This window comes from Marmota monax, unplaced genomic scaffold (assembly GCF_021218885.2).
Source record: "Marmota monax isolate L192 unplaced genomic scaffold, Marmota_monax_Labrador192_F-V1.1 WCK01_AAM20220418_F8-fsc00260, whole genome shotgun sequence".
Taxonomy (NCBI): Eukaryota; Metazoa; Chordata; class Mammalia; order Rodentia; family Sciuridae; genus Marmota; species Marmota monax.
Genome location: NW_026694062.1, coordinates 655,631 through 673,615, shown reverse-complemented (window position 1 = coordinate 673,615; position 17,985 = coordinate 655,631). Strand labels below are relative to the sequence as shown.

Here is a 17,985-nt window from a genome sequence, read left to right as displayed (position 1 = left end):
TCTAATATGTAGGTATAGGCAATAGTTTACAATAGGACTCCTAAAGCTAAGAAAAAAAATGACTTTCTGGTAGGCACCCAGATGTGGTATGTAAATCCTTGATCCATGGTTAGTAGGGGCCCTGGACCATCCCATGCATTTGTTATGGGATCCTTCCATGAGAATCCATAGGTAGACTGAGGCCCAATGTTTATGGGCTGCTGTGTCTGTAGAAAATTTTGAAATTGGAAGAAAATTTAAAGCAAATAAGTTTTTGTTCAAGGTATCACTAAGGGATTGGTATAGTTTCTCCCTGTTTATAGCATTGTCTTTAATTCCTTGTTTGTTCTTTCTAGGAAGCACTGAGTATAAGGGTTGCAGGGGATCCCAGTGAAGTGCTGTATATGCAAATCATTGAAATCTGCATGAAATGTCTTGCCAGATAGGCTGGCCCATTGTCAGTTTTAATTGACATGGAAACATCCACAATTCCAAAACATTTAAGTAGATGGGAGAGGACCTTTTTTGCTGTGGCCATAACATAGCCTGAATAGATATCAATGATTACATGAATTTATTTTAAATTTCCAAAAGGTGCATAATGAGTGACATCCATTTGCCATAAAGCATTAGATTTTAACTCTTGGGGATTCACTCCAGCACGTTGTAAAGGGCCAGTGAGGAGAAAGGGTGCACATTCTTTGCAGTCTCTGACTAGCTGTCTGCAACTCTCCTTAGTCCTGCTTTTATGCAATGTCCATGGCTGAGGCCAGCAGAGGCTTTGAGCTGCCTGTGTTCCTATATCCTGAGTGGCCAAAATCTGGTCATCCAGAGTGCCATTGCCTAGTGGTACAACTGCTGCTCTAAGCTCTTTATTTAGTCCATCCCAGATCAATTTCTTGGCTAAGGCCACCCAGGCGCCTTCGTGAGACACCTTTCCCGCCTTGTTTACTCTGTCAATAAACTGTGGCAAGTCTTGTGGTTTTCTTCCTTAAGTCTTGTATAAAAACTGTACCTCCCAGAGCTGGCAACTTCCTCCAGGCTCTTAGAGCAAAGAGCCTCACCTGAAATAATTCGGTGGCCCTGTAGTTTATACTGAAGGGAAATGTAGATTCCTTCTCCCTGCAATCATTCAGGTGGGAGGTTAACATTTGTGGTGTGGTTGCAATCTCCCTGCTGTTCACATTCATCATTGAAAAATGCCTTCCACTTCAAAAATGTTGAAGGCTCAAAAGCTGCTCTGGCTAGGTCTTTCCAGTTTTGAGGGCAGTTAAGTTCAAGACTGAATGATTTGAGCATTTCCTCTGCAAATGGCCCCCTGGGTCTATCCTCTTTTATTGCCTTCTTCAACTCTTTCAGGCTATCCAATGTGTGTGGATACCAAGTGGCAGGGCACTGTGGTATTGGGGATATGTTAACTGGGAAGGCTTGAACTTCCTTACCCCACCTTTCATCCCTTACCTTACAGAGATCTTCAAAAAGATTTCTGATATCCTAGAATGGGTTTTCTGGAAGACTAGGACTTGGGGCCTATCTGATGGCCTGGTCATTTCTATAGTGCCTTGCTGGCTTTGATGTTTTCTCATAAGGAAGCATTTGCCACTGACTCAGGGAAGGACATATATAATCTTTGCCTGTGAATAAAAGGCACACTTGTGCCATTTGTGGTCAGCTCATCTACACCACGAAGGCTACCAGTACCAATTTCTCTCTCTCTCCCTCCTGCTTCTGTTGTGGTTGCTTGATTTAAACTAGATTCTAGCCCCAGCTTTCTTGTGCCTACTGTGGTTGCTTGCTTTGAAGTAGATTTTCACCCATTTTTTCCCCCCTCATCTTTACAGTTTCATCTTCCCTCAGGGCCATCTTATATGACAAGGGTCTTGTTGCAGGGTCCCCTAAAACTTTCTTGAATAGCTGTCACAATAGGAAAACAATGTAGCAGTAAAGTATATCCCATCTTACTTCAGCTTGCTTGCACATTTGTCATTATCTTGTCCCATATTATAGGATCAAAGATATCAGCAGCATCAATCCATAGGTGTTTATTATTATATCCCAGAACTTCTGGGCTTCTCTCTTATTCAGGGTTAAACCTCTAGTATCCAAGACAGTCCATAATACTTGCAGCTCCAAGTCTTCAGTAAAATTCATTAGATTCCCAATTTCCCCTTCCTCACTGCTCTGTGAGGGGCCACACCTGTTTTATCTCAGGTCCTTGATCAGGTGCCTGTTGCATGTCCACAGAATAGGGTAGAGGAAATTATTGCTGCAGAGTTGCTAATCAAGACCTCCAGGGACCAAGTAGGAAGCAGATCTGATTTTATTGCGCAGTTACCATGAATATATACTCAGGCAGTAGTTAAGCAGATTACAAGTAGCCACCAATGCAATTTTTGCTAACTGCCCTTGCAGCAACCAATTGAGGAGTGAGCTGTAGAGCAAGCACAGGGACCGCAACACATGGCCTCATGCTGAGGGCTGTGCCTACCAGTCTGCCACTCACTGCTCTTAACATATGCTATGTATGAAGTACTCCATTCACTTGTCCTCTCACTAAAGAAATGCTGTATAATTTTTTAATGAATTCTACTATAGGAGTTTTAATTTGCACACCAAATTCATTAATAATGTGAAATCAGATGTAAATTTTAATTAAATTGATAATTTTATATACCTGAAAAACAATTACATAAAAATCAGGGCTTGATGAAATATGACAAGGTAATATGGATGAAAAGATATAGCATATTAGTTCTAGTCGTGTATGATTTTTACATTATATAAAAAAAGTCCACTTGCTTAAAAATAATAGGGAAAAGATTTCCAGAGATGATTATTTCCCAAGATAGAATTACAAAAAATTTTCTTGTTGTGGTTTATGCATTTTATTATCTTAAGTTTTCCGTATCTAAACATGTAACTTTTGATTTTCAGAGAAAAAAATGTATTTTTAAATGAGATCTTTTATACAGGGAGTCAGCCAGACTTATGACTATCTGAACTCATAGCCCTCTATCCAAATATGAGCAGCCACAATAAGATATCACCATTTCTAGCAAATAGATTTATTTGAATTTGAGTCTCTGAATAGTATGGTCTCTACTATCTGAACACCTACTGCAATGACTCTTGGAACCAGACCAGCTCTGGCTCTGGGTCCTTCTCAGGTGGCTTCTGCTATTGTGACTAGGGGCCCCTTTTCTTCCTCCACTTTGTGAATTGGGTCTCTCATCACTCTTTGTTATGTATTCTTGAGATTTCTTTGCCATGTGATTACTTCTCCTCTTCCTCGCAGGCTCTCTATTTCTCTTGTAGAAATGATCTGGACTAGGGTTGCTTCTTCTCCTTGGCTTACCATAGTATTTGCCATAGTAGATGATTCTCTCTTTCTTCTCCAAGTTATTACTAAAGGAGGAGTTAGTCCAACCTGGAGACATGTCTCTATTTGCTTCCCATAATACATTGTTGGGATTTCTGAACACATGAAGAAAGTTGCAGTGATTTCCTCTTGGACACTGTTGTATTTCAAATAAACCTGTAAACAAATGCACAGTGATAAAACAGCAATTACTATTTTATACTTACAAAATGGCACCTTATCCTTTTTAAAGAAAAATTTCACAGATTTGGATATTTTCATGCTATTTTAAAAAAGGGGATTTACATAAATTGAAGTCTTAAGTCTGTTCATCAAACTTGAAACTCAAAATGCTTTAACAAATGACACTCTAAATAATAAAAATTTGGTTTATCAGAATACCCTATGATTGCCAGTGCAACTGAGTGAACAGTGACTATGTTACATTTTTTTCCCCCAAGGTTATATTATTCAATGATTGACAATATAGATCCCTAATTAACACAGAAGAACCAGTGACTGCTATGAGGTAATATGGTAGTGGGACAGAACTACTATTTAAAAGAAATGTTCTATTATAGAAAGAAGAGCCTACATTTTTTAGATTTCAAAAATCAACACAAAAATTTGTTCTAAATTTAAATTTACCAACAGCATTTAATATGAAAAAGATTCTTACCTAATTCAAATGTATTTGAATAATATTGTTAGGTTTTTCAAAAATTTTAAAAGCACTGAATTTCCCAAATGGTGAAATACCTCTGCACCTGACACTATCTATAGAAACTATCTCAAATGGATCTAATTAAACCTGAGATAAAAGACATATAAGTAAATATTCTTGGTGGTGGGTAATAAGCAAAACAACAACTGAATAGGCACTTGGTTTCCACCTCAGAGACTAGAGTAGGGAAGATATAGGTGGATGCTCATATCCTTTCACACTGGCTATATCCACCACACTGAACACAGAGGCTCAAGCTAGGAATAGACAACGCCACCTACTGGAAGCAAGGAAAACAGAGTTCTGAGAGACTTTTTTTTTCTCTTTCTCTCTTTTCTTCTCTTTCACAACCTCAACATATGTGAAACCAAGAACTGTGCATGAACAACAGAATCACCAAAATACTATAATATAGAGGAATTGCATATACCCCACCTTCCCCCTATTTTTTTCTTTATTTCTATTGAACTTTCTTTTTCCTTCTCTCTTATTTCTCTTTTCTTCCTTGTTATTTTTTTTTCTTTTCTTCATTCGTATTCCCTCTATCCCACTTTCAACTCCTAACTTTTACTATCTATACACAGGGTAACTATCTAAATACAGATAGGAGATTGAGTCTATACATTCTTCCATTAATTACCAGTCTATTGGTTAGAGTTCTCCAAAGTTGCTAAGTTAGTTTAACCTCATACCCTCACTCCTTTCCCTCTAAGTATAACATCCTTCGTCTGAAATTAAGTTTTCTATATGCCACCAGATATGGTATGCCTTATATGAAACTAATGACTACATTCTTAAATAATAATTAAAACCAATATCTATAGACTTAGAATCTAGCTATAAATGTATTAATAATGAAAACTTGTGCTTAGATGATGTATTGTTGATATTGGGAACTGTTAACATTGTCTTTCTCTGCAAAAGAGGAATTTTGGAGCTATACAAGAACAATATAAATATATAAGGGGAAAACCATTAGCACAACAGTTTCACAAAGCTATAAAGAAACATGAGCAGGATGAAAAGACAAGGAAAGAAAGGACCACAAACAATGCAGGTCAATTCAACATTAGATGAGGTAATATCTGCAGCTGATGGAATGTCAGATAAAGAGTTCAGGATATACATGCTTCAGATGATCTGGAGTCTCAAAGAAGACATTACACAGCAAATTCAGACAATGAAAGATCACTTTGACAATGAATTACATAAACAAATCCAAGAAGCAAAAGATCAACTCTATAGGGAGATAGAGGATATAAAAAACAAACGAACAGAAATCCTGGAAATGCAGGAAACAATAAACCAAATTAAAAACTCAAATGAGAGTATTACCAGCAGAGTAGAACACTTAGAAGATAGAACTTCAGACAACGAAGAAAAAGTTTTTCAACTTGAAAAGAACATAGACAGCTCAGCGAGACTGTTAAGAAACCATGAGCAGAACATCCAAGAATTATGGGATAACATAAAGAAACCAAACTTAAGAGTTATTGGGATACAAGAGGGTATAGAGGTCCAAACCGAAGGAATGAGCAATCTATTCACTGAAATGTTAATACTAGAAAACTTCCCAGACTTAAAGAAATTCAAATACTAGAAGCCTACAGGACACTGAATGTACAAAATCATAAGAGATCCACACCAAGACACATAACAATGAAGATGCCCAACATACAGAATAAGGAGAGAATCTTAAAAGCCACAAGAGAAAGGAAGCAGATTACATTTAGGGGTAAACCAATCAGGATAACAGCTGATCTTTCAACACAGACTCTGAAAGCTAGAAGATCCTGGAACAACATATTTCAAATGCTGAAAGAAAAAGGGTTCCAACCAAGAATCATGTATCCAGTGAAATTAAGCTTCAGGATTGAAGATGAAATAAAAATCTTCCACAATAAACAAAAGTTAAAAGAATCTGCAGCTAGAAAACCAGCTCTTCAAAACATCCTTGGCAAAATATGAGAGGAAGAGGAAATGAAAAATAATAATGAAAACCAACAGCGGGAGGTAGTAAAGTAAAGGAAAAACTAATCAAAGAGGAAAAACAAATTTTGTTAAGTAACATACATAATAAAATATGGCTGGAAGTACAAACCATATCTCAATAGTAACTCTAAATGTTAATGGCTTAAACACACCAATCAAAAGACATAGGCTAGTAGACTGGATTAAAAAAAAAGATCCAACAATATGCTGCCTACAGGAGACTCATCTGATAGGAAAAGACATACACAGACTAAAGGTGAAAGGTAGGAAAAAGGGCAACGGCGGCGGCGCCGGGCCCGCACGCGCGCGGCGGCGGCTCCCTCCCAACCTTCCCCTCCCCTTCCCTCACTCCCCTTCCCCTTCCCCACCCCGCCCCGCCGGGAAAACGCGAGCCGTCGCCGCGCTCCCCAAACCGCCGCCTGCCCTCGGCCAACCGCCCCAACGGCCGCCCGCGCGCAGCTACCCGCGCCCCCTCGCTCCTCCCCTTAGGCCCCTCCGGGAGCCGGAGGTGCTTTCCTCGTCTCCGCCTCGCGCTCTCCCACCTCGCAGGCACGCCGGTGGGCTCTGCCGCCATGCCCCAGCCACAGGCTGCTCACGGGCCTAGGCGCGGCGGCCCGAGATAGGGTGCCCTGAGCCTCCCGGGGGAGGAGAGGGAGCCAGCCGCGCGCTCCGCCCCCTCCCCCTGGGCTGTCGCCGCCGCCGCCACCTCGCCGCCTCAGCCTGGTGGGGAGGAGCAGCAGCAGGCCTCCGGGGGCACCGCCACCCGCAGGACATTTGTGATTCATTTGCATCCTTGAAGAGCATCTGTAGAAGAGGAAGGAAAAGATGGGTGTGAAAACATTTACTCATAGCTCCTCTTCCCACAGCCAGGAAATGCTTGGAAAACTAAACATGCTGCGAAATGATGGACATTTTTGTGATATCACTATTCGTGTCCAGGACAAAATCTTCCGGGCACATAAGGTGGTACTAGCAGCTTGCAGTGATTTCTTTCGCACCAAACTTGTAGGCCAAGCAGAGGATGAGAACAAGAATGTGTTGGATCTGCATCATGTTACAGTGACTGGCTTTATACCCCTTTTAGAATATGCTTACACAGCTACTCTTTCAATTAACACAGAAAATATTATTGATGTTCTAGCTGCAGCCAGCTATATGCAAATGTTTAGTGTTGCTAGCACCTGCTCAGAGTTCATGAAATCAAGTATTTTATGGAATACACCCAATAGCCAGCCAGAAAAGGGTCTAGATGCTGGACAAGAAAGTAATTCTACCTGCAATTTTACTACTCGAGATGGAAGCATTTCCCCAGTGTCTTCAGAATGCAGTGTGGTGGAAAGAACCATTCCTGTCTGCCGAGAGTCCCGGAGAAAACGCAAAAGTTACACTGTTATGTCTCCTGAGAGTCCTGTAAAGTGTAGCACACAAACAAGTTCACCCCAAGTATTAAACTCTTCAGCTTCCTACACAGAAAATAGAAATCAACCAGTTGACTCTTCATTATCTTTTCCCTGGACTTTTCCTTTTGGAATTGATCGAAGGATTCAACCTGAAAAGGCTAAGCAAGCAGAAAATACCCGGACTTTAGAGTTACCTGGCCCATCTGAGGCAGGTAGAAGAATGGCTGACTATGTGACTTGTGAGAGCACAAAAGCTACCCTTCCTCTGGGTACCGAAGAAGATGTCCGGGTCAAAGTAGAAAGGTTAAGTGATGAGGAGGTCCATGAAGAAGTGTCTCAGCCTGTCAGTGCATCTCAGAGTTCACTGAGTGATCAGCAAACAGTGCCAGGAAGTGAACAAGTCCAAGAGGACCTTCTGATTAGTCCACAGTCTTCCTCTATAGGCTCAGTAGATGAAGGCGTTACTGAGGGGTTGCCTACACTTCAAAGCACTTCTAGTACTAATGCTCATGCGGATGATGATGATCGATTGGAAAGTGTTCAGTATCCCTACCAACTCTACATTGCTCCTTCCACCAGCAGTACAGAACGACCAAGTCCAAATGGTCCAGACAGACCTTTTCAATGTCCAACCTGTGGGGTGCGATTCACCCGTATTCAGAACCTAAAACAGCACATGCTCATCCACTCAGGAATTAAACCATTTCAGTGTGACCGCTGTGGGAAAAAGTTCACCAGGGCTTACTCGCTAAAGATGCATCGCCTAAAGCATGAAGTGATTTCCTAGTACCGGACTACTTAAACCAGGAGCAAGAAGAGACCCTTGTTCAGTATGATCTTGGAGAACACGGTTTTGAAAGCAACTCCTCTGTTCAAATGCCTGTAATTTCACAGGTCTCCTCGACCCAGAATTGTGAAAGCACTTTTCCCTTGGGGTCTCTTGGTGGGCTGGCAGAAAAAGAGGAAGAAATGCCAGAGCAGCCAAAGACCAGTGCTTGTACTGAGGCTACCAGAGATGACCCCCCAAAATCAGAGCTGTCTTCTATAACTATTGAGTAATTTTGTGATTTGGCTTCATTTTTGGTTTTTGGAAAGTGCCTGTGCTTGGTCTTGTACATTTAAAGTTAATTTAATTTTTTAAACAAGAAAGGGTTTGGGAAAGAACTTCCCTTTTCACTTTGTAAGCCCTTTGACTAATGTTTTATTTTTCATAACTAAGAGAAAGATTGCTTCTGTAAGTACACAGCAACATGATGTGGAAACATAATAGGAACTATGATACTTAAGGAAAACCAGTTGACTTAAACTATATACCAGTTTTTTCTTCCATTGTTAAAAGTAGGCTGACAACGGATCATTAGGTAAAGAAGAAATCAGATGACTGTTGATCCTTCTGAGATGAAAGGGTACTTGAGTAATTATTAAACAGAATTTGACAAATGGCTCAAGTAGATGTTTGCTCCTATACACAGGAAGTTGTAAAGCCTATTGTTTTGGAAATATTTATGGTAAGCCTTCTTAAAAATTATTAAGGTAAATACTTTTGAAATCCAGCATACTTTTTTTTTAAGCTTTGTCATTTCTATTATGATTTTTCATGGTGAAAATTTGGTATTAGGTAGGCATTCTCTGTACCTTTATAGTACCACTCCAAAGGTAAAGAACCATGATTAAGAAAAGTCAGGCTATCAGGAATGTAGAATGAAGCATGTAAATCCCTGCTTCATAGAAACTATTTTAATACTGCTTTTCTAACTAAAATTGATGTTTACCTGGTTTTTGAATGTTAATGCCCGGCTAACTAGGTCATTGCCCCAATCAATTTTCCCTTTGCCCCATCATCAATACTTTCTCTTGCATATACTGGTATGCTACCATATAAAGGAAAAATATTGAAGATATTCTATGTTTTATATATAGGTTTATGTATTGGTGGGGATGTTTTTACTGTGCTGTTTTGGACAAAATAAAGAATTCTGTGTTGAGGCTACGTTCTTAAAAAAAAAAAAAAAAAAAAAAAAGAAAGGTAGGAAAAAACATACTACTCATATGGACCCCGGAAGCAAGCAGGGGTGTCCATACTTGTATCAAATAAAATAAACTTCAAGCCAAAGTTAATCAAAAGAGATAAACAAGGACACTACATACTGCTCAAGGGAACCATATACCAACAAGACTTAATGATCATTAATATATATGCCCCAAACAATGGTGCAGCTACATTCATCAAAAAAACTCTTCTCAAGTTCAAGAGTCAAATAGACCACAACACAATAATCATGGGAGATTTTAACACACCTCTCTCACCACTGGACAGATCTTCCAAACAAAAGTTGAATAAAGAAACCATAGAGCTCAATAATACAATTAATAACTTAGACTTAATTGATATATACAGAATATACCACCCAACATCAAGCGGATACACTTTCTTCTCAGCAGCACATGGATCCTTCTCAAATATAGACCATATATTATGTCACAGGGCAAATCTTAGCAATTACAAAGGAGTAGAGATACTACCATGCATTTTATCTGATCATAACAGAATGAAATTGGAAATCAATAATAAAATAAGAAAGAAAAAATCCTACATCACATGGAGAATAAACAATATGCTACTGAATGAACAAAGGGTTATAGAAGACATCAAAGAGGAAATTTAAAAATTCTTAGAGGTAGAGTCTGCAAGGCGCGCTGGGATAGAGACGCAGGGATACAGCGCTGCAGTTTCTGCCAGACGCGCAAGCACCGCACTCAGGGCTGAATTCTGGGTTCGAGACGGGGAAGGAAGCGGTCCATCTCGGTTCTCCACACCGGTCAGACCACAGAGGAGGCCAGCAGCCACCATGTTGGTAAACTGACGTCACCACACCTGTTTTTGACTGACCGCAGCTCATTCAGCCATAGAACAGGTAATTTCAGGCTGCAATTCGCCTGCGGCTTGCAGACAGATTGCTAGGGTTCAGCGCCTGGGGGCTTCTTAAAATCTGATCTTATCGGAGTGAACACGGAGCGGAGCGCGGGGCGGCCGAGTCCCGGCTCCCGGAACCGTCCCGGAACCGCCCTGGCTCCGGGCTGCGGAGCCTGCGGAGGCTGCTTCTTGGACCCTGCTAATATCAGAGCAAACACGAAACACCAAGAAGCCGAATTCCAGCTCCCGGAACTGAGCCCGCGGGGACTGCTTCTTGGAGCTTACACTTAGAGGAGCTTACACCGAGCACAGAGCGGCCGAGTTCCGGCTCCCGGAACCGTCCCGGAACTGCCCTGGCTCAGGGCTGCGGAGCCCGCGGAGGCTGCTTCTTGGACCCTGCTACTATCAGAGCATACACCAAACACTAAGCGGCCGAATTCCGGCTCCCGGAACTGAGCCCGCGGGGGCTGCTTCTTGGAGCCTACACTTATAGGAGCTTACACCGAGCACGGAGCGGCCGAGTTCCGGCTCCCGGAACTTCCCTGGACCGGGGCTAGGAGCCCGCGGAAACTGTGTCTCGGTCCGGGTCCTGCTGAGGGCAGGTCAGGACTCACCCATTGCTTGGGTTGCCTGGCAAGGGGAACGAAATGCTGCCATTCGCATAGGATACCAACATGGCAGAGATCTGATGTCAGCAGAAAGCGGTGGAGGAGAGATCTTCATCAATACCAGCGGTGACATAAGCAGTTGGTCTCCTGGTAAGGGGGGTGAGGCTCAGTCACCCGAGTCTCCTCAATTTGTCCTCGAGCCAGAGGGAAGGAGCCGGGCCGCCGCCAGCCCCCGGAGCAGGCCCAGCGGCTCGCCAGCGTGGTGACCGCGTGACCCCAATTGGAGAGGGGGCGGAGCAGAGCCGCCACCCACACCCGCCAGGTGGGCAGACCCACGACCCAGTAGTACATGGGCGTGGTAGGAGGGGCAGGGCAGAGCCGCCCTTCGCGCTTGCAAGGTAAACAGACCTGTGACAGCCTGGCGGGTCAGGCCCAGTGGCCTGCCAGTGTGGTACACACGTCACCCCAACTCGAGTAGGGGCAGAGCAGATCCTTATCCCACGCCCGGATCAGGCCCTGCCAGTGTGGTGGTCACGTGACCCCAATTGGAGTGGGGGTGGAGCGGAACCGCCACCCGTGCCCGCAGGGTGAGCAGACCAGTGATCAACCTGCAGATCAGGCCCAGGGGTCCGCAGGCGTGGTAGGAGGGGCAGGGCAGATCCGCCGCCCGCGCCTTTAAGGTAGGCAGACCTACAACAGACCGGCGGATCAGGCCCAGGAGCCTGCCGGCGGGGTACAAACACCACCCTAATTGGAGTAGTGACAGAGCAGAGTCGCCTCCCTTGCCAGGAACAGACCCAGCATCCTGCAGGCGGGGTAGTCACGACACCCCAATTGGAGTAGGGGCAAAGCAGAGCCTCCACTCGTGCCCGAAAGGTGGGCAGATCTGCGACCGACCAGCAGGACAGGCCCAGTGGCCTTCTGGTACGACAGACACGTCACCCCAATTGGAGTAGGGGCAGAACAGAGCCGCCACCAGCTCCCAGAACAGGCCCAGTGACCTGCCGGCGTGGTAGCCACGACACCCCAACTGGAATAAGGAGAGAGCAGAGCCGCCGCCCGCACCTGCAGGAAAGATACGCAAGCAGTATGAAAAGACAAGGAAAGAAAGGACCACAAGGAATGCAGGTCAACGCAACTTTAGAAGAGGTAACAGCTGCAGCAGATGGAATGTCAGATAAAGAATTCAGGATATACATGCTTCAGATAATCTGGAGTATCAAGGAAGACATTAAACAGCAAAATCAGACAATGAAAGATCACTTCGACAACGAATTACGCAAACAAATCCAGGAAGCAAAGGATCAACTATACAGGGAGATAGAGGTTATAAAAAACAAGCAATCAGAAATCCTAGAAATGCAGGAAGCAATAAACCAACTTAAAAACTCAATGGAGAATACTACCAACAGAGTAGAACACTTAGAAGATAGAACATCAGACAATGAAGACAAAGTATTTCAACTGGAAAAGAACATAGACAGCTCAGCAAGACTGTTAAGAAACCATGAGCAGAACATCCAAGAAATATGGGATAACATTAAGAGACCAAACTTAAGAGTCATTGGGATACAGGAAGGTACAGAGCTCCAAACCAAAGGAATGAGCAGTCTATTCAATGAAATAATACAAGAAAACTTCCCAGACTTGAAGAATGAGACAGAATCCCAAATCCTAGAAGCCTACAGGACGCCGAATGTGCAAAATCATAAGAGATCCACACCTAGACACATTATAATGAAGATGCCCAACATACAGAATAAGGAGAGAATTTTAAAAGCTACAAGAGAAAGGAAGCAGATTACATTTAGGGGCAAGCCAATCAGGATAACAGCTGATCTTTCAACACAGACTCTGAAAGCTAGAAGATCCTGGAATAACATATTTCAAACACTGAAAGATAATGGGTTCCAACCAAGAATTGTGTATCCAGCGAAATTAAGCTTCAGGATGGAGAATGAAATTAAAACCTTCCACGATAAACAAAAGTTTAAAGAATTCGCAGCTAGAAAACCATCTCTTCAAAACATCCTAGCCAAAGTATTACAGGAAGAGGAAATGGAAAATAACAATGAAAACCAACAGTGGGAGGTAGGACACAAAAGGGGGGGGGGAAACAATCAAAGAGGAAAACAAACAATGTTTAGTAACAGAAATAAACAAATATGGCTGGAAGAACAACCCATATCTCAATAATAACCCTAAATGTTAATGGCTTAAACTCACCAATTAAGAGACACAGGCTAGTAGAATGGATCACAAAACAAGACCCAACAATATGCTGCCTACAGGAGACGCATTTGATAGGAAAAGACATACATAGGCTGAAGGTGAAAGGTTGGGAAAAATCATATCACTCATATGGACTTCGGAAACAAGCAGGCGTGTCCATACTCATATCAAATAAAATAGATTTCAAGCCAAAGTTAATCAAAAGAGATAAAGAGGGACACTACATACTGCTTAAGGGAACCATACACCAACAAGACATAACAATCATAAATATTTATGCCCCAAACAATGGTGCAGCTATGTTCGTCAAACAAACTCTTCTCAAGTTCAAGAGTCTAATAGACCACCACACCATAATCATGGGAGACTTCAACACACCTCTCTCGCCACTGGACAGATCTTCCAAACAAAAGTTGAATAAGGAAACTATAGAACTCAATAACACTATTAATAACCTAGACCTAATTGACATATATAGAGTATACCACCCAACATCAAGCAGTTACACTTTTTTCTCAGCAGCACATGGATCCTTCTCAAAAATAGATCATATATTATGTCACAGGGCAACTCTTAGACAATATAAAGGAGTAGAGATATTACCATGCATCTTATCTGATCATAATGGAATGAAACTGAAAATCAACGATAAAAGAACGAAGGAAAAAGCATACATCACTTGGAGAATGAACAATAGGTTACTGAATGATCAATGGGTTATAGAAGACATCAAGAAGGAAATTAAAAAATTCTTAGAGATAAATGAAAACACAGACACAACATATCGGAATCTATGGGACACATTGAAAGCAGTTCTAAGAGGAAAATTCATTGCTTGGAGTTCATTCCTTAAAAAAAGAAAAAACCAACAAATAAATGATCTCATACTTCATCTCAAAATCCTTGAAAAAGAAGAGCAAAACAACAGCAAAAGAAGTAGAAGGCAAGAAATAATTAAAATCAGAGCTGAAATTAATGAAATCGAAACAAAAGAAACAATTGAAAAAATTGACAAAACTAAAAGTTGGTTCTTTGAAAAAATAAACAAAATCGACAGACCCTTAGCGATGCTAGTGAAGAGAAGAAGAGAGAGAACTCAAATTACTAGCATACGGGATGAAAAAGGCAATATCACAACAGACACTTCAGAAATACAGAAGATAATCAAAAACTATTTTGAATCCTTATACTCCAATAAATTAGAAGATAGTGAAGGCATAGATAAATTTCTTAAGTCATATGATCTGCCCAGATTGAGTCAGGAGGATATAGAAAACCTAAACAGACCAATATCAATTGAGGAGATAGAAGAAACCATCAAAAGACTACCAACTAAGAAAAGCCCAGGTCCCGATGGGTATACAGCAGAATTTTACAAAACCTTTAAAGAAGAACTAATACCAATACTTTTCAAGCTACTTCAGGAAATAGAAAAAGAGGGAGAACTTCCAAATTCATTCTATGAGGCCAACATCACCCTGATACCTAAACCAGACAAAGACACTTCAAAGAAAGAAAACTACAGACCAATATCTCTAATGAACCTAGATGCAAAAATCCTCAATAAAATTCTGGCGAATCGGATACAAAAACATATAAAAAAAATTGTACACCATGATCAAGTAGGATTCATCCCTGGGATGCAAGGCTGGTTCAATATACGGAAATCAATAAATGTTATTCACCACATCAATAGACTTAAAAATAAGAACCATATGATCATCTCGATAGATGCGGAAAAAGCATTTGACAAAGTACAGCATCCCTTTATGTTCAAAACTCTAGAAAAACTAGGGATAACAGGAACATACCTCAATATTGTAAAAGCAATCTATGCTAAGCCTCAGGCTAGCATTATTCTGAATGGAGAAAAACTGAAGGCATTCCCTCTAAAATCTGGAACAAGACAGGGATGCCCTCTCTCTCCACTTCTCTTCAACATAGTTCTCGAAACACTGGCCAGAGCAATTAGACAGACGAAAGAAATTAAAGGCATAAAAATAGGAAAAGAAGAAATTAAATTATCACTATTTGCAGATGATATGATTCTATATCTAGCAGACCCAAAAGGCTCTACAAAGAAACTATTAGAGCTAATAAATGAATTCAGCAAAGTGGCAGGATTTAAAATCAACACGCATAAATCAAAGGCATTCCTGTATATCAGCGACAAATCCTCTGAAATGGAAATGAGGACAACCACTCCATTCAAAATATCTTCAAAAAAAATAAAATACTTGGGAATCAACCTAACAAAAGAGGTGAAAGACTTATACAATGAAAACTACAGAACCCTAAAGAGAGAAATAGAAGAAGATCTTAGAAGATGGAAAAATATACCCTGTTCATGGATAGGCAGAACTAACATCATCAAAATGGCGATATTACCAAAAGTTCTCTATAGGTTTAATGCAATGCCAATCAAAATCCCAATGGCATTTCTTGTAGAAATAGAGAAAGCAATCATGAAATTCATATGGAAAAATAAAAGACCCAGAATAGCAAAAACAATGCTAAGCAAGAAGTGTGAATCAGGCGGTATAGCGATACCAGACTTCAAACTATACTACAGAGCAATAGTAACAAAAACAGCATGGTACTGGTACCAAAACAGGCGTGTGGACCAATGGTACAGAATAGAGGACACAGAAACCAATCCACAAAACTACAACTATCTTATATTTGATAAAGGGGCTAAAAGCATGCAATGGAGGAAGGATAGCATCTTCAACAAATGGTGCTGGGAAAACTGGAAATCCATATGCAACAAAATGAAACTGAATCCCTTTCTCTCGCCATGCACAAAAGTGAATTCAAAATGGATCAAGGAACTTGATATCAAATCAGAGACGCGCCGTCTGATAGAAGAAAAAGTTGGCTACGATCTACAGTCGGTGGGGTCGGGCTCCAAATTCCTCAATAGGACACCCATAGCACAAAAGTTAATAACTAGAATCAACAAATGGGACTTACTCAAACTAAGAAGTTTTTTCTCAGCAAAAGAAACAATAAGAGAGGTAAATAGGGAGCCTACATCCTGGGAACAAATCTTTACTCCTCACACTTCAGATAGAGCCCTAATATCCAGAGTATACAAAGAACTCAAAAAATTAGACAATAAGAGAACAAACAACCCAATCAACAAATGGGCCAAGGACCTGAACAGACACTTCACAGAGGAGGACATACAGTCAATCAACAAGTACATGAAAAAATGCTCAACATCTCTAGCTGTCAGAGAAATGCAAATCAAAACCACCCTAAGATACCATCTCACTCCAGTAAGATTGGCAGCCATTAGGAAGTCAAACAACAACAAGTGCTGGCGAGGATGTGGGGAAAAGGGTACACTTGTACATTGCTGGTGGGACTGCAGATTGGTGCAGCCAATTTGGAAAGCAGTATGGAGATTTCTTGGAAAGCTGGGAATGGAGCCACCATTTGACCCAGCTATTCCCCTTCTTGGTCTATTCCCTAAAGACCTAAAAAGAGCATGCTACAGGGACACTGCTACATCGATGTTCATAGCAGCACAGTTCACAATAGCAAGACTGTGGAACCAACCTAGATGCCCTTCAATAGACGAATGGATAAAAAAAATGTGGCATTTATACACAATGGAGTATTACTCTGCATTAAAAAATGACAAAATCATAGAATTTACAGGGAAATGGATGGCATTAGAGCAGATTATGCTAAGTGAAGCTAGCCAATCCCTAAAAAACAAATGCCAAATGTCTTCTTTGATATAAGGAAAGTAACTAAGAACAGAGTAGGGACGAAGAACAGGAGAAGAAGATTAACATTTAACAGGGATGAGAGGTGGGAGGGAAAGGGAGAGAGAAGGTAAATTGCACGGTAATGGAAGGAGACCCTCAGGGTTATACAGTGGAGGGGGTAGAGAGAGAGGAGGGGAGGGGAGGGGAGAGGTGGGGAGGGGGGATGGTGGAGGATGGGAAAGGCAGCGGAGCACAACAGACACTAGTATGGCAATTTGTAAATCAATGGATGTGTAACTGATGTGAATCTGCAATCTGTGTATGGGGTGAAGGTGGGAGTTCATAACCCACTAGAATCAAAGTGTGGAATATGATATGTCAAGAAATTTGTAATGTTTTGAACAACCCACAATAAAAAATTAAAAAAAAAAAAAAATAAAAATAAAAAAAAAAAAAAAATTCTTAGAGGTAAATGAAAACTCAGACACAACATATCGAAATCTCTGGGACACTATGAAAGAAGTACTAAGAGGAAAATACATTTCATGGAGTTCATTCCTTAAAAGAAGGAAAAGCCAACAAATAAATGACCTTACACTACACCTTGAAGCCTTAGAAAAAGAAGAACAAATCAGCAGCAAATACAGTAGAAGGCAAGAAATAATTAAAATCAGAGCTTAAATCATTGAAATCAAAACAAAAGAAACAATGGAAAAAATTGACAAAACTAAAAGTTGGTTCTTTGAAAAAATGAATAAGATTGATAGACCACTAGCCACGCTAACAAAGAGAAGAAGAGAGAGAACCCAAATTACTAGCTTACGGGTTGAAAAAGGCAACATCACAACAGACACTTCAGAAATACAGAAGATAATTAGAAATTATTTAAAAACCCCATACTCTTATAAAATAGAGGATAGTGAAGGCATCGGTTAATTCCTTAAGGCATATGAACTACCCAGATTGAGTCAGGATGATATAAACAACCTAAATAGACCAATATCAAGTGAGGAAATAGAAGAAGCCATCAAAAGACTACCAACCAAGAAAAGCCCAGGA

General features: G+C 41.1%; 2 protein-coding genes across 2 annotated transcripts in view; one reads left to right on the top strand and one right to left on the bottom strand.

Annotated features, from left to right (window-relative positions):
• Positions 1-2,281: 2,281 nt before the first annotated feature.
• LOC124106576 (U2 small nuclear ribonucleoprotein auxiliary factor 35 kDa subunit-related protein 2) overlaps positions 2,282-17,985 on the bottom strand; it is a 35,945-nt gene continuing 20,241 nt past the window's right edge. The window contains exon 10 of the mRNA XM_046464254.2: positions 2,282-3,514. Within this exon, the coding sequence (XP_046320210.1) occupies positions 3,045-3,514 (470 nt within the window). The 3' untranslated portion in view covers positions 2,282-3,044. The remainder of the gene's footprint in view (positions 3,515-17,985) is intronic.
• Positions 6,812-9,443, top strand: LOC124106575 (zinc finger and BTB domain-containing protein 44-like). The gene has a single exon (XM_046464253.2). It carries the CDS (start codon positions 6,879-6,881, stop codon positions 8,238-8,240), a length of 1,362 nt encoding a protein of 453 aa, XP_046320209.1. The 5' UTR covers positions 6,812-6,878; the 3' UTR covers positions 8,241-9,443.

What these genes read in the sequence shown, in the direction of transcription:
- LOC124106575 (XM_046464253.2), top strand. Translation starts at nt 6,879, where the DNA reads ATGGGTGTGAAAACATTTACTCATAGCTCCTCTTCCCACAGCCAGGAA.